A 23,729-nucleotide genomic window follows, 5' to 3' on the forward strand; every position below is an offset into this window, starting at 1 on the left:
ATCTTATCTTCAGGATGTAACTATAAGAAAAGAAAGCCGCAGTAGTTGTTAGCAGTCCAGCTGCAGTCTCGAGACAATGGCTAGAAAGAATTACAAACAGTAAGGAGACAGGGATAAGGGAAGAATTTAGGTTGCTACCTCAAAAGTAACAGCAGCACTCTCCCACCAGCAAAAGAAAAGGTGCCATTTTTATGTCCAATTTGCTCCAAACAGCTATTTTCAGGACTTCACCATGGCTGCAGAATTAGCTACATGAAACCTCCTGGTTTTCACTGTGATTTAGGAAGGCTAGCACAGGAGGATAGGCACACACTTTCAGCACGTTTATTTAGGAAGTGGCACTTCTGTGTACATTAGTGTTAAGAACTTGAGTCACGTCCTTTAGAAACTAAATGAGGTATTTATACATTTACTGTTCCATCATCTGGTATACACCAACTGATTAATTATTTTTTTTAAAACCAGCAGCAATTAAATGAGCTTCACATTAAATGAAAAGGATCTTAGTTTTGGACATTTGATCTGATAAACAAACAAGAAAACAGCAAGAACAGGACAAATGCAACATTTTATTGTGAAGCTAAAGCTATGTGACTGCTTATCATGCTTTTTTACATTGCTTATTAATAAAATGGTGTTTAACATTTCAGAAAACATTCTTAAAATAACAATGAAACAAAAGCGCTTCAAAACAACAAAATACAAGAGTTAACCCCATCCCAGACTGGAGTCATCAGATATATTTAATGGGGGTGGGGTATAGTGTTTTGTCTCCACCTTTGGTTTTTGTCACTTTAATCCAGATTTCTGAAAAGTACTGACTAGCCCTTCCCATAAATAAAAATTTGACTCCGGTGGCAAAACCAGGTTCTGTGTTTCCAGTCCCTTTGACAGATGTGCGAGTATTAGATAAAGTACCTTCTTCCCCACTTCTAATGGTAAAAAAACCTGCAGAACCGAGGGGCTACACCCCTAGCATCTCAGAAGAATATGCCTATATTAGCCAACTACAAAGAACATTGACTGTTCTCCTCAAAGCCACTTCTCCGAAACAGGGTTTTAAGAAGTGTGTCTTATGAAGGCAAGGAGAGTCCCACAGCAAAACAAGGTTGATCATCCAGACATCACGTCAAGAATTTGCAAATCAGAAGATCAAACTCTGAAGAACCCACAGTGTTTAGCCAATATATTTAATCCACTGGAGGAGCGCGTACCTTGCCAATTATTGCCAAACTCAGGAGGTAGTTATTGACAAAGTAAACAGTTTCCACTCGCTAAGACAGTTAACAATTTACATGAGAAGCAGGAAAAACACAATACACATTTCCCCATTCTTCAGAAAATGATTTTGTATTTGCAGGAAGCAAGAGTTAAGCAAGAGTTTAACTTTCTTATCCTGTGAAATTAAGAGTTACAACATTTAAAAGAAAAAATACTGAAAAGAATATTTAAGGAATAAATTCTAAAATAAAATATCTGATCCATTGGTCATCTCTTAGAATGACCAACAGATCATCCTAAGCATGAAGATTCACGTAGGCAAGTAAAACAACATCCTTCAACACTACATAGCAGCTTAAGAGAACCGAGCAATGAAAGCAGCAACTGCCTCTAATTAGCACAAATGACTGAGATAACTAGTTCATTCACTACCTGCTCACTACTTTTCATTCCATTTTTGGTATCTGGTAGAAGTCCCCAACACTAAAAACATCACAAAAGCTGGAGACCACCACAGACAGCAGCGCTTGTCGCCTCCCAAAGCTGCCATGCACAGGAGCATCACTGAAGCACTGGAGCAGATAGATAAGCATGTCTTGGGCACCACTCTGCATTATCCATCTCTTGAGTAGCAAAGCTCTATAAGAATCTAGGGCACAGAGTTTCGCCATAGGTGGTTAAGGAAGCCCCAAGTAGAACGCTGCTTTCCACACTGGTTGCAGAACAGATGTCTCTGTTAAATTTGCCAGCATGTCTGATTCAGTATTCCCAGTAATAAGTACTTAAATTTCACAAGATGGACTTGGCAGCAGTGCCAATCAGTGCTAAAACCTGCTGGTTTAGAATAGACTAAATACTATTTATTCTACACCAGAAGGTAAGGTTAATTGCCCAAGTAAGTTACACATAAAAACCTGCCATTTTAAAAACATTTGAGAGAATCTAACAGCGAAATCAGCAACAGCCTCTAATTAGTGTAGTGACAACAAATTCCTCCTCAATTCAGAAATCCCATTCTCCATTTTAAAGCATTACTATCACATTTACTATCTATGCAAAGGAAGTTGCAGGGCCATATTCAACAAAACTGTATTAGCAACTGACTTTCTGAAGTAGAGTCAAGAAGACACCTCAGGGGCAGAATGCCTATTTCTAATGCACTGAACTCTGCAAAGTCTAAGAAACTGACAGGACAAAGACTTACATGTGCATAAACATCCAGGTTTAAGGCTTATCTTTAATATTCAGTGTTGTTTTTGTCTTAGCCACAAGGACAGAACCTGTACAGGTTTGGCATACTCTACAGAAAAGTCAACGTTAGTAAAGGGAACATCGTAACACATGGTGAATTCTCCTTTTAAGGAGAAAGAGCATCACAGCACTTGAGTTTTTCCCTCCTGTTATGCCACCAAAAGCAGCAACCTGCTGCCTGAGAAGATGTTGTTCTTCCAACACACAGATAAAAGGTGCATTTCCTGCTTAATAAAGAGAGGCAAATATGTATGAAATGGTTGTTAAAAAAAAAACCTGGGGGCATGGAGTTTGGGGTTTTTTTTTCCCCTCCCTCCAGTAACTGCTACACTTTAAGTCAGTAAAACCCACTTGCAGAGGAGCAGACAAGCTGCTTCCTAATCATCTCCAAAAAGTGGGTTAAGTCACTTATTCATTAGCAGTGGGCAGATTCGGGGGGGGGGGGGGAAGGCAGTTTAGAGACCTGACATACTGCCAATCTTTGCAAAGGTTAAATGCATCCAAGCTGCTGTCCTGCTTATCCTATTCTAATTCAAGATAACTGTATTAGAACATAATCTGATTTTATGGTAAATACAGTTGCAAAGTTCAAGATAAAATACCATAGATCTGAGAAATACAGGTATTTTGGTTTAGGTTTTTTTTGCAGCGGAGTTGGTTTTTTTTGTTTAGTTTTTTTGTTTGTTTGTTTTCAGATCTGCTTTTATACACAGTTGATCCCACACATAGATGAAAATCACCAAGCTGGGACTTACTGTAAGACATGAACTTACATGTAAAACAAGAAACCAGAAGATGCAAGATACTGCCTTAAGGGGAACAGAATTATTCTTAAAAGACACTATTCAGAAAACAGCGTAAGAAAGGCATTTAAAGATGATTTATGAACCAAATAGCACTTGATCATGGGCTAAAAATCCAGCAGCTGTGGAGGAAACTGATGTTGCAGAACAAAATTAAGTCCTTACTACTGTGTTCTAGAAATAATTTATAGAGCTGTAGTTCATCCATAATGCAGAAAACAGTCAGGGCAGAATAGATAACCAAAACGCAGTGGTACCAGTCACACAGATTCTCTTGACCCGAATCAGCTGTACGAACAAGTGAGAAGGCCAGCCCCTTTTCTTTCTGAAGAGGCAGCTCAAACTTCTGACTCTTTGTGCTGCACACTGGTGGCGTTTAGCAGATGGGAACTTCTACCTCTACATTTCAGGTACCTATCACATGCCAATCCGTATGTATTTGAGATAAATACCAGTATATTTCTCAAAGCAGAGGTTGATAACAAATATTTAGGAACACTCAAACCCAGAAGTGTTACCCTCAAAGTTTGCATTTGCACAGGATCTGAAGGGAAGTTTACAGGCTTTATGAATAGGAAGGCCAAGGGCCTTTCTTAGCTGTTTAGCTATCTGGCAGATGCTAACAGAACAGCAATATTCATGCACAGCACTATGAAGTCTATGACAAATACGGATCAAGTCAGCCAGGAATCTCCAACAATAGAGACGGCGTACTGAAGGCAGAACTAAGGCAAAGCCAGCAATATGTGACATTGAAGAAACTGAAATCTTTTACCATTTCTCATTTCTCCAGGAAAGCAAATCAGGGAAACAGAAGTTACATGTTTCATTTACATCACACTTCAGAGAGAGTTGTACTCTTAGAAGGCTAGAAGTGGTTTGGTTAGACTATTTCAAAAGGCATACTAGTGTAACACAATCTCCTCTTATTTAATTGCTTTTAATCTTAAGATCAGTTAAAAGCACCTCTGGTTCAAAACAACAGAATCCCAAACATATTGCATCTGTGTGTCTCAAGTTTGACAGTTTCTGCTATTTAGTACCCAATACTATGCAGTGAGCACAGAGTCCTCTCCGGGTATTAATATACTTACACTGCATCTATCAGCTAGGGTTTTTTTTTCATATATATATATTTATAATAATATATTATAGTCAACTTTCAGGTAAGTAGTCCCAGAAATATTTGACTTACTCCTACCAATAAAAAAAATGTTAAATGAAAAATTAAGAACAAAATTTTCTGTTAAGGCCAAAAGCAAACAGAGCTAATAATTCAATTTAGTTTAAACAATTGAAAGCAATACACATTTTTGTAATAATCACTAAGTTGGGAGAGCCGTCTTTAAAAAACAAAAAGCCAACCAAACAAAACCCAAAACGAACCACAAACCTGCTCTAACAAGGAGCTAGTGTTCTCCCTTGCAAACATCTCTCTCTAATCCATGTAGAATTTGTAAACAAGATGTCAGGCCTTTAGAAGTAAAGGCAAAGATGTTCTCCTGTATTACAGTATTTAAAGGCTGTCACTTTTTTTTTTTAATAGCTTGTCATTTATATAATAAAAACAAGTATTTGTACAAAGATGCAGTTTCTTTTTAAAAAAGCAGATCAGTTGAGTGTTTCATACTTTAATATATAAACCAAAACATATGAAAGCTGTAAAAACATTAATGTGTGCCACGTATTAAACATGTAGCCTTGTATTTTAATACTTACATGTGTAGATTAAAAAAATTATCACAATGGAAATTTTACTTTCAATTATCATAAACAGACCAAAATACAGAGTAGACACACGTCATTTCTGAAACTTGACAACTAGCATCACATACTCTCTCAGACATCAGCTGGGCTTCAAGTTGTACACCATAAGCGTAAGCAAGTATTCTACGAATGGAAGCGTTACAAAATGCGTTAAAGAGAAAATACTGCCAATAAATGAATGTCTTAGTCTATTTTTTTATTTAGTAATTTATTTTGTTTAAAAGACAGTTTGAATTGGTTTTATAGGGCTGGGGATTTTTTGCTGTTCTGCTATCAAAGGTCTTCTTTAAAACTGTTCTGTGAACAATACAGTCACATTACAACTAAACAAAAAGACTGATAATAACAGACCAGCTGCTTTTCACATTTTAATAATCTTAATTCCCCAATGCTGTTCTTCTTCTCTGCATAGGGAAACTGTTTTATTTGGCACGTTAAGGATAAAAAAAAAGTCAAAAACTGAACCAAAGTTTACAAACCTCCAATTGTATGTTAGTAGTTGTAAGGAAGGAAGCCAGACATTGATGTCATGGCAAAATTAAAAACAGAACACCACACACACAACGTAGGGGAAAGGTTTTCCAATGATCAATATCATCAGAGCCTTCTAGCTGAAACAAAATACATGTATTATTGTTCAAACCATAATCAGATTGCTAGGAATCTTATCTCAAGTCCTATTGTGCTCTTTCTTACAGTGTGTAAATCCTCACTAAATGGCAAGGACGCTTTGATGAACACATTTCACATTGTATAATTTTTCTTAATCTCAAGTTTTAATGCAGATACTTAAAGATCTGTCAAGTCCTGTAAACTCTGGCTGCTTTCCAGTAGTCTGCAGCAATTGCTCCTTGGGCAGCGCTTTGTTTCACTTCAAGTGGTGTTTCACACTGTGGTATCTCCAAAGTCCTTGTTCCAGCGAATATATGCTTCTAGGGTCTGAGGGCTCAAACTGCGCTTTATCTTCTTCAAGGACTCAGTGAAATCTGATAGTTTGATATTTCTCATCTAAACAAAAAGTGAAAGACATCAGGATCACAGGTGGTTTATGTACTTCAGTATTCACTTTTAACACAGCATATTCTACAAGTGCTTCATCTTGATATAGATGTTCTCACTTTTTTATAGTGAGAACATTCACCGGAACAACTTCCCCAAGGACATGCGGGAGTCCCCATCGCTGGAGGTTTTCCAGATGGGTTTGGGCAGGGTGCTAGCTAGTCTCATCTAGGCTCCCTTTCCCACAAAAGGTTAGACCAGGTGATCTTTCAAGGTCCCTACCAACCCGGGGCTGTTCCATGATTTTATGACTTGATGCAAGCGTCTTGTAATTTAAGACTATCAGTATTTACTGGTTTTAATAAACTAACATTTGCTAATCATAATGTCTGCCATGTCAGTTAATAGCCCATGAGATTGTGTTATTACTTTCTGTTTCACTAGGTGGTGTAAGCTGGTGCATATGAGGGCACAGACCTGAGTAAAGAGTAAGACGGGATTTTTTCTTTAATGCATTTATGGCATACCTCTTCATAACAGAACAGTAAGGCACGGAAAGGTCCCTCCCTTACCACAGCTTATTCAGACTATAGTATGCTGTCAGCCAAGTAATCCCAATTAGTTAACCTCTCCAATTCAATGCATGCTTTTCAGCTGTTTGCTGAGGACATGATTATAAACAGATATTTCCCATATAGAGAAATGCCCAGCCACAATGGGAGATAACCAAAGCATATGAAGAAGCAGTCTCATTACTAAAGGAGCATTAACATTACAATTGGAGAAGATGCCTCATGTTTCTTTGGGACCAGTGTTTATAGGCTATTGGAGGTAAACTCACATTCACAACAAATTATCACAGATGTTCTCATCTCACCTTCCTGCAACAAATCCTTTTGGCTTATCATAGCCTTAGCCATGATCTAAGCCTAAACACAGAAAGCAACAAGGAAATTAAGTTTTGCTTTATTTTCCCCTACATAACTATGATGTGCACACACATTTGGAAAGAAACTTTGATACGCAGGACCAGCCGCTTTGTTTTTTGATGCTTACAGATGCAATTTGTGGTGAGGAACTAACTTAAACTTTTTTTTTTCCTTTATGACGGTCCATGTGAATGAACGTAAGTATTATACAGATACACAAACAAATCTGTTTTAAAAACCCTCAGACATTCTCCCTAAGATGACTTGCCTTATGTAAAGATGGGGGTGTGGGGGTGGCAATAAATCAAATCATTTGACACAATACTTCTGGGAGCATTTTGGTGGAGTAACACTGCAAGAAAATAAAAAGCCAGGCCTCTGACATCATCTGATAGGTAACAGATCAAGTTGCAGTTCAGTGCGAAGGAAAAATATAGGACAGTCAGCTGAAACTAATAACAGCAGAGACTTACTATCAGAAAAAGACGTGCTCTTAAGCCTGTAACTAATAAATTACACAAAGAACCTCAGACATCTGAGGACAGATTTTCTTCTCAATCACTATTTGTAAAGAACTTTCTTCAATTAAGAAGTAATAAAAAAGGTAATACCCTCAGAAAAATATGCTAGGTATTTTGTGTGATACTAGGTGGAAATAAAGGGACCTTGAAAGTTTCTGGTGAGCATGCATTCTATTCAAAGGGGAAAATACAACTGCTAGAACAGCATACCTCACTGGCAGACATGTTCTTCACCTGTTCTGGTTTTAATTCTGTAAAAGTAAAGGAAGATCCGTGAGTTTCGTAAGAAAACTTCCATCGCTTTAACATGCTTTAGTTGTCAGAAAGCACTTTTTATTCAAAAAAAAAACCCCCAAAAAATCCACCAACAAAACCACCCCACAGCTAAAAATTATACCACTCTGCCTCAACATAATCTCCTGTACAGAAAGGACATGGTGTTTTTACCTCTCTGTATTCCCCATTTGTCAGCTCCTCAACCAGGCTGCTCCCACACTCAGATACAGTACACAAAGTGGTAGCAGAACTACTTCCTTCTTCCTAAAGTATGGGGAGCACACACAACCTTAACAGAGCTGCTTTCCCCCATATTACACCTGGTACCTACAACCCCTCTACCCCTCAAACATGCACAACTTTCAGGAAACAGAAAAGTACCATTAGCCAAGAATACAGAAATAAAATCAGGCAGGGCACACAGGAGTGCTGGTGGGATCTAATCATTCCCGTATCCTTCATCATCTTACAGCTGTTTTACTTGCAGTACTGTTATAGTATTAACGCATTTTTTGCTCTGAGGGTACAAGAAAAAAAAAAAAAAATCTAGGCAGGACTGGCAAGTCTGACATCAAAAACTTTTAAAAAAATAAATTCTTGTATATGGAAGCCAGAAGCAAGTGGAGGAAATAGGCTGCACAACGTTTCATGGTCTCTTCTCAAAACAGACTTGCATGTGAAGTGATCTGTCAGCAAAGTAAAAGCCTGAATACCTAAATGTATACATTATTAATTCAACTGCTCTAAATAAATATATTCAAAGTCTCAGGAGACACGATATCTCTTGTGAGAGCTTTTTAATGCAATTCTGTTTCCCAGTTATTATGCAGGATTTTGAAAGATGTACCTTACAATCTCAACAGCTGAAAGGAGGTGGGTAAAAAAATATTACTTTCCTGCAGCTGCTTTCCAAGAGACAGTGTACTGGCAAAACAGCATGCTATGGGATTTTTAGCTCCATTAAAAAAAATAATAAAACACACACACCCACAAAACATGCACAGACCTCTCCTCCCCGTAAGACATTTTAGAGTGTTGCAACAACTTTTATTTACACATCATAGCCTGATATTACAGACCATATCTGCTCTGGCTGCCTTCAGTACCTTTCTGTCAGGTAGGACAATATATCAGCAAACAGAAAACTAACATCGAATCTTCACAATCTTTTCACAAATTCCCAGTAGTGATCTCCACTAAACAAAAATCACCCCCTTCAGATGTGGCTACTGGACACTTTCTAACTAGCCTGCTGCAGCCCTCAGGCTGTTACCCATTACTGCTCTTCCATGTGGATGGTGATGAAGCCACAACACATTGTCCAAGGCTGATCAAAAGAGACTTCAGGGCCTTAGGACCAGTTGGTGAGGGAACTCGGAGCACAGGTTATTTTTCCTCTCTCCTTCCAGTTGCGGGCAGCGACATTAGAAGAAACAGATGGACCCATATACTAATACATGGCTCCACAGCTTTGGGATTTTTGATAATGCAATGGCCTACATGGCACCAGGCTTGCTGGCGTCAGAGAAGATTCACCTTTCTCAAAGGGGGAAGCAGGTCTTTGCTCGGGACCTTGCGGCACTTGTAGGCAGAGCTTTAAACTAGGCTGGAATGGGGACAGGGATAATACCTGGCTTGCCTGTAACAAGCTGTGGGATGACATGCCGTGGTTAGAGGGACAGGGTGCTAGCGAGGGCCCTCAGCCTGTCGCTCTGAGGCGTGCTGGGTACACTGCAGCACACTCGAACTCTTATGGATGTGAGCCAGGGGCTCCTGAGGTAACAGGAGCCAACAGGGAAACACCGGTGGAACCCCTCAAAGGAACTAAGGGGTCTTCCTCCAAGAAGGTGACATGGCTGACAGCCCAGCTGAAGTGCCTCTACGCCAATGCATGCATCACGGGCAACAAATGGGAGGAGTTGGAAGCCATCGTGCTGCTAGAAAGCTACGACCTGGTTGTCATTACTGAAACGTGGTGGGATGAATCTCATGACTGGAGTGCGGCTATCAATGGCTACAAGCTCTTCAGAAGGGACAGGCGAGGAAGGAGGAATGAAGGCACTGCGCTCTACATCAAGAAATGGACAAAGTGTGAAGAGCTGTCTCTGAAGACTAGCCATGAGCAGGCTGAAAGCTTCTGGGTAAGAATAGAGACCAAGGCAATGAAGGGAACCTTGTGGTTGGGGTCTACTACAGGCTGCCTGATCAAGGGGAGCCTGTGGACGAATTCTTATTCCACACCCACAGGAGGCTCTGGTCCTTCTGGGTCCTTCAACCACCCCAACATCCGCTGGAAAAGTAGCATGGCAAGATGTAAGCAATCCAGGAGACTCCTGGAGTGCACAGGTGATAACTTCTTAAGACAAGAAACAGACAGCCCTACCAGAGGGATGCCATACTGGACCTGATGATCATCAATGTGAGTAAGCTCATCAGTGACATCAAGACTGGCGGCAGCCTGGGCTACAGTGGTCATGCACTGCTGGAATTCACAGTCCTGAGGGATACGATAAGAAAAGAGTAAAGAAAAAAATAGGGGGGAAAAAAAATCCCTCAATTTTAAAAAAGCAAACTGCCAGCTCTTCAAGGAGTTCGTCAATAGGACCCCCTGGGAAACCGCCCTCAGGGACGAGGGTGCAGTGTCTTTAAGGACACTTTCCATAGAGCACAGGAGCTCTCGATCCTCAGGTGTAAGAAACTGGGAAAGCAAGGCAAGAGACCAGCATGGCTGAGTTGAGACCTGCTGGGCAAACTAAAGGGCAAGTAAGAAATGCACAGGCAGTGGAAGCAGGGACAGGTATCACGGGAAGAGCACAGGGACACTGCCCAGCTGTGTAGGGACTGAGTCAGGAAGGCCAAGGTGGGGCTGGAGCTGAAGCTGGCAAGGGATGCAAAGCATAACAAGAAGGGCTTCTACAGGTATGTAAACAAGAGAGAGGAAGGTTAAAGCAAACATACCCCCACTAATGAGCAACACTGGCAAGCTGGTAACAAGGACAAGGAGACAAGGCTGAGGTACTCCCCAATTTTTTTGCCTCAGTCTTCACTGGTAGCCTCTCTTCCCACACTTCTCATGAGGATGGGCCGCAAGATGGGGACTAGGGGATCAAAGTCCCTCCCGCTATACAAGAAGATCGGGTTCATGACCACCTGAGGAACCTGAACGTACATAAGTCTACAGGACCTGATGAGATGCATCTCAGGATCCCACAGGAATTGGCTGATGTAGTTGCCAAGCCACACTCCATGATATTTGAAAAGTCATTGCAGTCAGGTGAAGGCCCCAGTGACTGGAAAAACGGCAAACATTGCACCCATTTTTAAACAGGGTAGAACGGAGGACCCTGGGAACCACCAACCGATCAGCCTCACCTCTGTGCCTGGGAAGATCATGGAACAGATCCTCCTAGAAGCTATGCTATGACACATGGAGGACAGGGAGGCAAATCAAGAGAACCAGCATGGCTTTACCAAGGGCAAGTCCTGCCTGACCAACATAGTGGCCTTCTATGATGGAATGACTACATCAGCAGACAAAGGAAGAGCTACAGATGTTATCTATCTGCAAGGCCTTTGACATGGTCCCCGACAACACCCTTCTCTCTAATTTGGAGAGAGATGGATTTGATGGGTGGTCTGTTTAGCGAATGAGGAACTGGTTGGATGTCTGGGTGAAATCCCACAAATTGGTGAAAAACACTTCACCCGCCTTTCCTCTTAAGACACAAAAACTGTCTGTTTCATATGGTGAGCTACTGAAGGGGTTTGTGTAGGGTAAATCTTATAAAGATGCTATTATGAGGAACAGACAGAAATTCTATATAAAAAGCTTCATTTCAGAGTTACAAAGACTGAGGAAAACATAATATCTCTAATATCAAGGGCACTGAGTTTTTTCAAAAACTAAATAAAAAGCTATGCAGCTTACCTCGAATAGGGCCCAGCGCTGCATCCTTCGCTAATGCAGTTAAATCACTTCCAGAGTATCCATCTGTCATTCTTTGTCAAAGGAGGAAGTGGGGGGAAAAAGGAAGGGGGGAAAAAAACAAACATCAAAACCTGCTTCAAACCATCTCATTTTAATTGCAGATTATTAAAATGTTACTTAATCAGAAGAAGTACTATTTTGATGTTGTTTTGCAAGTTTAATAAATCAGAAGTGCATTCAACATAAGCAATCTACATTTAAGTGTTCCAGATCAAATTTAAGTACAGATATTTGAGTTCCAAATAACATGTTAGGAAAAGCAAAAAGATAGCAACCAATTAGGATTTGTAGATGAAACCTAACCTCAAGCACATTTACTATTTCTCTTACAAGAATGTCCTATCACTAGTTTGTCATTATTTGTCAGAGATGCATATAAAACCAAAAACCCAACCATCATACAAATCCTCAGAACCACAATGGAGGAAAAAAAAATTCAAACCAAGGACCCAACCTCTATAGGAGCTTTTCCAGAATTAGATTTAATTTCCAAGTTAACCAATGAAATACCGTGCAGATTAAAGGCCTCCACTGAACCAGGAAGCCACCAATACACATTGCCAACATAAGTGAAAAGTAGTAGTAAGGGTTGCCTAACAAAAAGTTTAGAACAAAAACAACAGAATCCAGCTTGCTACAAGCAGCCACTACTCTACGAGAGCTTCATAGCTCAGTCTTCTGGAGGTAATTCATTCTGTTATAGAAAAGTTGCAGAGGAGCAAAGGAACACAAAGTCATGAAGCAGGTTAAACACCTATCTGTTCTAAACCAAAGAAAGATGTCCGATGAAGCAGGCAGGACCCTCAGCTTTTATATTTCAGCTAAACCCTTTAAAAAAAAAAAGTGTACTTAAGTTGCATTTGTAATTTGCTTCATAAATTAGAATCCAAGACAGTGTCTTCTTCCTCCAGTTAGCTATTATTGCAGCCTAAATATGGCCTGAGCTAGCATCCTTAAAGTACAGAGGAAATTTATTCAGTTGGATTATGCATCAAATTTCTGTAATGTTACTAAGAGGCTGAAAAATGCCACATCCAAGAGTGTACTCACCTCCTGTGTACTACCACAAACAGAAACAGAGACTCAAGTACATCCACTTGAGTATTTTTGGTACCTCTATTTTCACACTCTATTTTCACTCCTTCCTGCCCTAGGTCCTTTACCTACTTTTTAGTTTAACTTCCTTCACACCCATTACATTTAATTTCTGAGCGCTGACAAACAGCAGTACTGTGCTGGTCTTAATGATGAAAACCATAAAAAAAAATTCATAACAGGAAGGGCATTTAACCCACATTTTCACAATCAAATATGAAATAGAGAAGAATCTGAAATTATCCAGTGCTTGCTCAGCTATGTCGGTAATATTTTCAACAAGCCTAGTGATGGAGAATCAAAGAAAAGTTGCTTTTGACTTGAAATGCATGCCAAGTGCAAAACTGGTACTGCCTTTTTGCATCAGAGAGGAGAGCTGGACTGCCTGGGGAATGAGTGGAGAGAAGCATTGCCCTCCCTCCGCCTCAGAAAGAAAAGCACTGATGAGCATGTTTCAACAACAGAAACCACACCAGGTCGTGTAGGGAAAAACAAACACATACATATAAGCATATATAAAACCAATTTCATACAGCATGATGGGAAACCATCTTCCCAAAATGCATGCAATTAATACTCAGCAAGTGTTGTCACTATCCGATGATTTACATTAGTTACATTTGGAATGAAAACAACTTGAATGAATGCAGTAGATGAGTGTATTTACCTAGTATAATTACAAAATACTTACCTAGCTAGTTGTGCCAACTCTTTTTGGGTCAACGGACTTCCTTGTTTGCTTAGAAGAGTTTTTAGCAAAATCAATCTTGTCTGAAAAGAAGAAACATTTATCAGATGTAAAACTCATTTTCACGGCACACTTAAAATTCTGTTGCAACAACAAAATGACGTGTTTGTCAGGTTAGCTTTTGTGCTTCACTAGTTTAAACTTGCCTATAGTGCTTTTGTGATTAGACTGTACACGATCATCTCTTCAGGAGAAAAGATAGCTATTTGGTAATGTGCTTGGTTTCGCTGAGACAGAGTTAATTTTCTTCAGATTAGCTAGTATGGGGCTATGAGATCAAAGGTCAAGAAAAACACTTCAAGAATAATACATTAATAATATAGTAGAATCCTCATCAAAAGGACTAATCTGCTGTTGAGCTGAAAAACATTACTTTAAAAGACAGCTACTTTCATATTTTGCAATAAACACTCTTCTCCAGCCAAATGTGCTCCTGCAAGCCCTACGGCATACTTATCCATGCCTGCCAGTATGTAAGCATCACCTCACTAGCCAAGAAATACTGAGTAACTACTACCATAGTCACCAGAACTAAAGCACAATGCGTACAGGCAAGCTGGGCCAAAAGGTAATTCACAGAATTGTAATCACCCACTAGGGCAAGTTAAGAATAGGCTATGAAATATATTTTATACTCTTTTTTTAATAAAATTGATCTTAAAATGAAGAAAATGCGTGGAAAACAATACTTACTTCTTCATTTGGTAAAGACACATACACCCGTTTGGTGAATCGTCTAGAAAAAAAATTTTGTAACTTTTTAGCGCATATAGATCTAACATTTGGTTTGATAAACGTCAAAATTTCACTTACATCTTCAAATTCTAGGGATTTAAAAAAAAAAAAAACAAAACACCACAAAAACCAACAACCAAACAAACAATATGCATGAGCCACAGACAACCTTACTCTTATTTGAAGTTATGAGACCCCTTCCAGAGACAAAATACTCTAAAGGTAGAAATACCACTGACTACCAGCAACAAAATGAAGCATCTCTCAATCGTACACAGTCTTCAGAATCATTAAAAATGTGTTTTATTTGTTCAGACACTGCTGACATGCCTATTTTCCTCAACCAAGAATGAAAAGAGAAGAAAGTATGAGAAGTTGTAGCAAAAAAGTCCTAAGGCAAATCTACAGCAAGATCTGTAATTGCATGGGACATGAAAAGTCCAATATTCACAGAGGAGAAATGCTGGATACCACTGGTCAAATTTCTTCCTTCATCCTGCCATTAAGATCCAAACAATAAAAAAGCAATAGATAAGATGCAAGAGGGTTATAACATGTTGACTTGGTGTCAACAGGTACTGCTGTTTTAGACAATTCCAAGGCCATCATGCTTGTGCAGATGTATCCCAAAAGAGATGAGACAGGCACCTCTGAGAGGTTAAATAATCTAACCTTGCTGAACAGCTTTCACTACTTATTCCAAAACTTAAAACAACCAAGACACTAAGTAGCAAAATCTGCTCTTCATAATGAACATAGTGTTATTGTATTCAAGCAAAGGAAGAGACATTTTGATACCTGAGAACAGCATCATCAAGCTCCTGTGGCCTGTTTGTTGCTCCCATGACCAGTATTCTGTCCTCTCCAGAAGACTGCACCTATGTAACACAGGAAGGCAAGACAGCTTTCCGTTTACATCAAGTAGTAATACAACAAAACCCGTTAGAGACTGGCTGTATATTCAGCACACTGACGGAATTTTACTGTACATGCTTTCCCCGCCACCCATGCAGTTAGCTTTAACATATTCTTTAGATAAATGTAAAGACAAACTAGGAAGAAGAAAACAAAGAAAGAGCGCAAACACAGGACACTATGCCCAAGTTACGTTGCTTGAAAAGTGTCGTGCAAGAGCACAAATGTTGCTGTGGAGTTGCACATTACAGTGCTGGAGAAAACCGAGACTACAAAAAGCACTCAGAAGTTTAGTCATCCAGAGATAATTGTGTTTAAAAAGCTAGAGACTTTCTGCTGTTGTAGGTTTCAACACCAAACATTGTTTTGAAGCCTACAGAGAAAGGGTGAATCAAAACTTCAGACTAAGGTATAGCCAGAACCATTCAATCAGATCAGAGATTCACACCTAGTATGAGTCTTGAAAAAAGCTAGTAATCAAAATAAGAAGCTACTCAATAGTACATAGACACAGTAGTTTTCCCCCTGAATTCACTCAATTGCAAGACTTGATTTTATACCCAAGAATATGGAGACTGACAGCTTCCAGACTTCAGAGAAAACATTTGGGTACCAGAGAAGTGTTATTATTCACCTAGTGTCCAGTCCTTCACACACTTAAGTTCATTGCTGCCTTACTGAGTCCAAGAAGTCCCACAAAAATATTGTACAATATAGCTACACCTTGATCCAAAGTTTGCTAACTTACTAATTACATTTAATTTTCCCCTTTTCATTTTAAGAGAAAACTCTGTGTGTACATGTGTGCGTAATAATTTCTGCATATCATTGTTACATTGCATTATTTGTTCTGATTCATCCCACTTTGGAGTTTTTCCTGATCTCACTGTCTGTTTATATAGTCATCTTCTCCTCCTGTACCTCATTACTATTGCTTCAGCACTGTAGCAATATTCCACTGTGCTAGGAGAATATAAACTAAGGTTGTTCAATACAAAAAACAGTGCTGTGTGACAGAAAAGTATTCTGATATTCATTTGGTGTGTCGTTCCCCCCAGCTGGGTATTTCGGAAGTGCTATTAAACATATTCTTACCATATCTTGTCATCTCTAGGTCATGTCAAGAAACCAAATATGCTTTTTATTGAGCTATAGCACCACAGAAATTAACCCTTCTGATGTGTCAGAGCTGTGTACACCCACAAGCTGAACTAGTCTGTTTGAAATCCTCATCCCTCAAGTCTCACCTTACCCCTTGACAGTGCATGCTTTTGTGACACATATCCCTTAAAAACTAAAAAGACACTACTTAAAAGCCATTACATCTTCTTTTACTTTGGCAGAACGAAGAGATGTGCATCACCAAAATATGCAATTGCAAACAAGGATTCAACTCTGCCTAAGCCTCAAGTGTCCCTCTCACCCTATAAGCTTGTTCTCACAGCTCCTTTATTATTGCCATTTGTTATCCTTTCTCTGTCCATAGTCTTTCAACCCATTATTTCAGCTCATCTCCAGACTATCACCTTTCATCCCAGACTGCATCTTCCAGAGTACTACAGTAAACAGGTGAAAAATTAACAGCAACAGAAAAAAGCTGTTTGCCAGCCAAGGTGGGGGGGTGGGGTAGATGGGGACAGAGCTAAGCCCCAGCAGCCAAATCCTTTGTGTTTCATCTGTAGCTTATACTGGCACCCACTACATTAGCCAATTCAGCTAAATCAAACAATACCCAAGACTAAATACTTACACCATCAAATTCTATTAAAAACTCTGTTTTCAGACGTCTACTAGCATCATGTTCACCTTCTCGTCTTTCACACAGAAGGCTATCAACTTCATCTAAAAACAAAGAAATACACCTTAATTAAGCATACGACATTAAAGTCTTCATATTTGCATAAGTTCTTTTGCTAATATAGGTCTCCAACAAGACAGATCAGATCTTTATTCTTTAGGAGACAGATAGATCCTAGTAAAGTTTAAAAGCTTGTATAAGATGTTGTGCTTTGAATATGTAACACCAACCACAGATGAGAGAAAAAAAACCTGCTGATAATAAACTGCAACTCAGGACAAGCAAAATGCATTTTCATGTTTGAAGTTTAATACAAAAATGGACTTACCCTGTAAAGGTAGTACAGCATTTGTATTTCTGAGGGCATTTCTTCCCACTATTAACACCAATTAAGTAACATAATAGTAATCTAACATGCTCTATATAGAACTACTTATTAGCCAGCAGGTCATATCCAAGACACTTGCTCTGCACTGCAGAATTACCCAAAGAAGTTTACTCACTGATTCCAATTTAAGAAAATGGACAAAAGTCAATAACATTCAAGGCCTTACCAATAAAAATTATAGAAGGCTGAAGTTCTCTGGCGACAGCAAATAGAGCACGCACCAGTTTCTCCCCTTCACCTACCTAAAACAACAATAAACTGGTTTTGGAGGGGGTTTAGAAAGTGTTTATTATGAGAGCTAGCATAAAGACCTACAGAAAATCTTGCTGATAACCAACTGCACTCAGTCCATTCATACACACTCAGATTATCACTAGTTCAGTATTACATACGGCAATATTGTTTACGTCTTAAAAAAACCCAAAACATTACAACTTCACTTATCACAACCAAGTTGTCAAGGTATTTTTGGTGCCTAAATTATCAGAGCGAAAGGATATGGGACCCACTTAATCTATTTCTTAAAGAAGAAAAAGCCCACAAACACTCATCTATATGACAGCCAGGGTCATCCTGAGCTGCAAAGGCTTTTGACACTGAGTTATCACAAGCACAAAACAACATTTTTTACTTCACAAGTCACTTTTTGTAAAACTTTATGTTTACTATAGCCTAACAGTTCACCAAGGACTCATCAGAAGTCTCTGGCCTTCTTAAGCAGCAATTACAGTGTGTGTGTTTTCAGATCAGTATAATTTAGCTGCTACTTACGTATTTTGAAGTTAGGCTCGCTGCGCTTATATTAAAGAAAGTAGCATTTGATTCTGCAGCAACTGCTTTGGCCTAGGAGAGGGGAAAAAAACCTACTTTTTAAAACATCACGGTGAAGATACCTCTCTGCTTCTGTAGCTAGCACTCATGTCCCAGTTGACGATTTTGAAAACCCCTATTCCTTCAAAGGGAACACCTTGTGGATGGTACAGAAAACTCCTGTACAAGCCACTTACAAATAGGAACAGGTAAGTCATTGAACCACTAGAGAAATTTCCAGACTCCCTTAGACTTCTCTAATCACATTATCTCCATAGCCAACTACAACTTGTTTACTGAAGACCACAAGTCTCCAGCTCCTTTCAATGTATTCTGAGTAGACGTCTGAAACAGTTTTAACTAATTTAGAATGGTAATTTAGGGTAGCATTTGGATCAAATCTCATTAGAAATTATTGTGGGTTTTTTCCCTCCATACCCCATCTATACAAAAACTGTTTTCAGAGGAAAGCTAGGAAAAAGAATCAATTCAGCCAGAATGCTAACACAGAGTACTCTCTTCTCTAACAGTTTCACCATATTCAAGAAACTATGGTTATACAGTTTAATTTTAGAGATTAGCAATTATGTTTTAGTATGTAAAACATGACAGATGAGGCAAAGTGAGCTGCTCAGCATTCACTCTCCTGCACTTCAGAGGTCATCCAGCTTCACTATCAGCAAAGCGAGTGCGCAGCTGCAGCCACGCCATGTGATGCAGGACGATGTGCCCGGCTCAGCTGCGTCAGGACACGCGATGCTCCCTGACTGATGCACAGCCATTTCACTTCAGTTCCCCAAACCCAGCACATCATACTGAGGAAAAAAGCAGCAGCCAGACAGTTGCGCAGCACTTATGCTCTTCGCAGAGCAGTGTGGAAGCGAGACAACTCCCTTTCTTACTGCTGTGCTCCTTCCCCATTTCCAAAATGCACTTCTAGCATGTTTTAGTGGAGAGCAGACCATTTGTGATTAATCACTGCTGCATGCAAACAATTAACCATGTTACTTCCACTCTCTCTGAAAATAAAACTTGTGACTTGCTGGTTTAAGTTAAAATATTACTTCTCATACTAAAAAGAATTAAATAGAGAACAGTTTAGCAATTCCCTCCCCTGTAAAATCTAAAGTTATAGAAAAATGCAAAATTGTTCTTTAAATTGACACCAGAACACATACCCAGAAAGAACATACGGTTTATCACTACAACACCCAAACTGAAAGCCAGCCCTCATGGTTACATTTTAAGCCCACCAACTCATGCATGAAGAAGTCATTTTCTCACCAACATTGTCTTCCCATTTCCTGGTGGGCCAAACAGCAATAAACCACGTGCAGGAGTTCTAAGTCCTGTAAATAACTGAAACGTACATCATCATAAGTTACCTTCAAAGACTTAAAGAAAATGTTGATTTACCTTTGTAAGAAAATGGTTTGAGATTGAGGAATGGCTCACTGGCTAGCAGTGGTAGCAACAGTAGCAGTGCTACAACAGTACAGGTTTTTAGAGAACTACGTTCGTTCTGTTACTAACTTGACCTAATGCACATGACTATTGTTTCTCACAGACAGTTAAATTACATCATGATCATTCTGTGCCTCATGATCATTCTGTGCATAGAGGCACTGTGAAAGGAGTATAAAAGGCAGTAATGCATTCCACAGACAGACCAGCCTAACAAGTTTAAAGCACCAATTGCATTTAAAAAGGGGGGAATGCAAGTATATAGGAAGAGAGTGAAAGAAACGTTCCTGCTAACTCCATATGGAAGCTTTGTCTTTTTTTTATTAAATGAAACTTGAGAAGACAAGCTTTGACCGAAACTATTTAAAATATTACTTAACAATCACCCACTTTCTCTAAATGCTACCAATAATAATCTCCTCCCTCTCACTTTGCATTGGATTCATCTTTCCTACACTGTAAAATTGCACTAATCATATCTAGCATGACAGCAAGCAAATCTACAAGTTCTCACAGCGTACATATCTTTCAGTTATTCCTGTAGCCTGTTTTCTCCAGCACTTTGTCTTTACCACTTTCCTCAAGAGTTTCACAGTTCCTTTTTGGCCTCACACTCACCCTTCCATTCCAGCTCCCAATAAAACAATCAACCAAAAGAATAGTAGGGAGTCTTTTATATATACCCACACTAGTCTAAACACCATTGTTGGCAGGCACTCCTTTCCACAACACCTACGATAACAAATGGCTCCATTATCAGGGTAGTGTTTCTAAGATGACAGACCAACATGCATTTTCTCTATTATTTAATCATTCATGGCACTTTGCTTGATCACTAAAAATAGTTACTCAGCATGATCCTACTCACTAATACACACTACCTACGTTACAAACACGTTGCAGTGTTTTAACCTGGTTAACCACATTCCTCAACTCTTTCTGCTTTCCATGCGGCATACCACCATGTGCATCTCCTGCCTGGCTCCTTTTGTTTGGAACCATTCTGCATGAGCTCCCTCATTTTAAAGATAGTCCAAACCAAATCTACAACTCAACTTCACCTTGATCACCACCTGCACAGTTCAGCTGCAACTGAAATTTATCACTGAGATATACTAAGTCTTTCAAGTCTTTATTAACAGCTTAATCATATTAAAAATGGCCTGAACTAATTGCTACTGTTTTATTAGCATCTTACTGCTGAAATGGTTGCAGTCATGTCTCTAGCCAGTGTTTTCTGTTTATTCACCTCAATTTTTGCTCTCCTAAAAAATATCATTGATTGTTTATGAGTTCAAAACTCCATTAAGGTTAGAACTGAAGTATTATTTAATTGACTAAATATTCCCCTATAGTTGCCACATCTACAATGTTCATTTACAAGGAATAAAACAAACCTCTTTCCTTCCAAGGAACATTTTAAAATTTGCAGGATTCTCTGTCCTTGTTATATCTCAACCTACACCAAGGTCAGGCCCATTGCTAGCTACAGTAATATGAAGAAGACCTTAATGAAATACCAATTGTTACTGGAAAAAGACTCGTAACCATTCCAAGCCTCACATCTCAAAAGTCTTTCCCACCCAGCTTATTGGATTAGTGTTACTGAACAACCAACTTGACACACTAAAGTTGTAACAGAGACTGTACAATGACATTTTCTTTCTGCAGAAGAATACCAGAGCATGCATATTTGATGCCAAAGCTTTGTTCTCCTCAGGGCTTGTACTCCTACGATGCTATGTCAGGTTTAGGGTTTCTTCCCCATGACGCTTCAAAACCAGAAACTGCATTAAAGGAAAGAGGAAGACCACGGAACAACTCCAGTCACCCGTCAATGTAACAAAAAAAAACCAAACCAAAACAAAAAAACCCACAAGCAAAGAACAAACAGCAATTTTGCTGCAATAACCAGCACTGCAGTAAATCATCACACGCAATTCCTGCAAGAGTCTAGCAACTTTTAGCAAGTCCAGCTTCAGAAAATGATCAGTTTAATTTTTTTTGAAAAGTGAATCAGAAAATTCCAGTAGTATATAGACCAGACCTAAATCTAGGCAGTCACAGTAGCTGAGGTATCACTTATAACAAAAGCTTAAATGACCAATTTCCATGAAGCCAAGCAAAGAGGAAATCTGCCCTCAAATGTTATACACCTCAGTGTACTTGCTTGTTCACTACTGCACTTCTTTGCATCCTTTCCTGCTGTGAACAGACAATTCAGAATGTCTACCAACATCCACACTGACTACATGACCCACAATACCAATTTAATATCTTTCAAATTAAATTTTCAAATTTTAGATATTTTTCCAATTACAGTGCGATGACTTAATCTACCTATACAAATCTGATCTGTTTCACGCTTCCAATTATGGGCTTTGTTCTTTACATGTCCATATAGCGTTGGACACAGAGCTGTAGCTGTCTGGAACAGTCATCTTCACAAATTTTCAGGATTTTTTGTTTGGTGGGTTTTTTTTTTTTTTTGTTTAGTTTTTACGGGTTTGTGGTTTGCTGGGGTTTTCTCTTTGTTTTGAGGTGTTGGTTTTGGGTTGGTTTTTTTTTTTAAGCTACTGCCTCAGTCACTTTCTTCAACATTGACTAACGTGCTACCATGAAATTCCTCATTTTCTGGTTAACACAAATTCTCCATTCTCCTTTTCCAATATGGCTATCATCACACAGCTTTTGATAGCTATCACAACCAGTAAAGACAGGATTCAAGAATCACTTCATGTGTGAAGCACAATACATTTCTTTGATTCTGTGACAGAGTGATAACAAACCTCAGTTGCTTACCTCAGGTCTAAGAGAAGGAAGGATAACGATTTCTTGCAAAGCTTGTTTAGCCAGTTCCTGCCCTGCGATATCATCAAATTTGACAGCTGGCCCACTAACAAAGAAAAGAATACTAATGAGTCTAACAATGAGATACTCTTTTTCAGCTGCAGCTGACTAATTTCATGCATTTGACTATTTATACAGAACCATTTTGAGGAAATATACGACTTATATTGCTAAGCATTTAAAAAGATAAGCATTTCTGATTTGACTTTTCAATGTTTTGCCAAACGACAACAAAAAAATACCACCCAAAACAACCCCCCAAAAACCCACAACAAAAAAAGTACTAATTTTCATTCCAAGTGGACCAAGACCACACTGAACAAAAAAACGGTTTTCTGCAATGAAAAGCCTACTTTTCTTCAGACTTACCTATCAACAATTTCATTCAGGATAAGATTAGCAAGATTACTGTCCACATTTCTAAATATCTTCAAGTCTTTCTTTTTTCGAGGAACAGTTGTAGGAGTAGAAGGCTTATTTGTTCTGCTGTTTTTAGGAGCAGCCTAGAGAGCAGGAGGAAAAAAAAACCCAAACAAAAAACCAACTTGATACTTTTAAAGCATACTGTTAACCAAATTATATGTCATATGCTCCAGCAAAACCCAATACATTAATACATACCGGACATTCTGATGCTGTATTTTGCTACAAATTATAGTATCATATTCAGCCACAGGTAGAACACCTTAGGCTCCAGTGCAGAGGGTTTTTTTGGTTTGCATTTGGTTTGGGGATTTTTTTAAATTTTTTAGATTTTTTTTTTTTAAAGATAATTCCTCATATTTAACCACAGTATTTTCCCCCAGCATACTCTAGAAATAGAGCATCACAAACTGTTTCAGATTCTTAATACCTATAAACAAGAATTTCTACTGCTGTCATACTTTGCCAATAGGCTACTTAAATCCCTCCATATTATAGCAGCAACGCATTTATGTTCTGTCCATTCTGCTCTTTATTCTACTCTACTGTGGGAGCAGCAGGGGGGAGATAAGGATGGAAAGACATGGGTCAAAAGAAATGCAGCATTTTTGTGTCTTATTAATATAGGACTTATTTTGTATTTCAGTGACAATCTAACCATAATTTGCTTTTCAATGTGGTTGCAAAACAACCTGTGCATACCTGCTTTAGAAGAGAAGGAACGTGTCAGGGGGAAAATCTGTAGTTC

At 39.0% G+C, this 23,729-nt stretch overlaps 1 protein-coding gene across 4 annotated transcripts in view; it reads right to left on the minus strand.

The window, feature by feature from the left end:
- Positions 1–4,890: 4,890 nt before the first annotated feature.
- SPAST (spastin) overlaps positions 4,891–23,729 on the minus strand; it is a 38,090-nt gene continuing 19,251 nt past the window's right edge. For all 4 annotated transcript variants that reach the window (XM_086460925.1, XM_086460923.1, XM_086460924.1 and 1 more), the window contains 12 exons: positions 22,928–23,061; positions 22,511–22,604; positions 19,529–19,603; positions 18,206–18,277; positions 17,601–17,676; positions 16,999–17,090; positions 15,132–15,211; positions 14,292–14,334; positions 13,542–13,621; positions 11,696–11,766; positions 7,702–7,742; positions 4,891–6,050 (listed from right to left, as the gene is read on the minus strand). In XM_086460925.1, the coding sequence (XP_086317051.1) occupies positions 5,928–6,050; positions 7,702–7,742; positions 11,696–11,766; positions 13,542–13,621; positions 14,292–14,334; positions 15,132–15,211; positions 16,999–17,090; positions 17,601–17,676; positions 18,206–18,277; positions 19,529–19,603; positions 22,511–22,604; positions 22,928–23,061 (981 nt within the window). In that variant the 3' untranslated portion in view covers positions 4,891–5,927. The remainder of the gene's footprint in view (positions 6,051–7,701; positions 7,743–11,695; positions 11,767–13,541; positions 13,622–14,291; positions 14,335–15,131; positions 15,212–16,998; positions 17,091–17,600; positions 17,677–18,205; positions 18,278–19,528; positions 19,604–22,510; positions 22,605–22,927; positions 23,062–23,729) is intronic.

Source organism: Leptosomus discolor, chromosome 2, assembly GCF_034619465.1.
Source record: "Leptosomus discolor isolate bLepDis1 chromosome 2, bLepDis1.hap2, whole genome shotgun sequence".
NCBI classification, from domain to species: domain Eukaryota; kingdom Metazoa; phylum Chordata; class Aves; order Leptosomiformes; family Leptosomidae; genus Leptosomus; species Leptosomus discolor.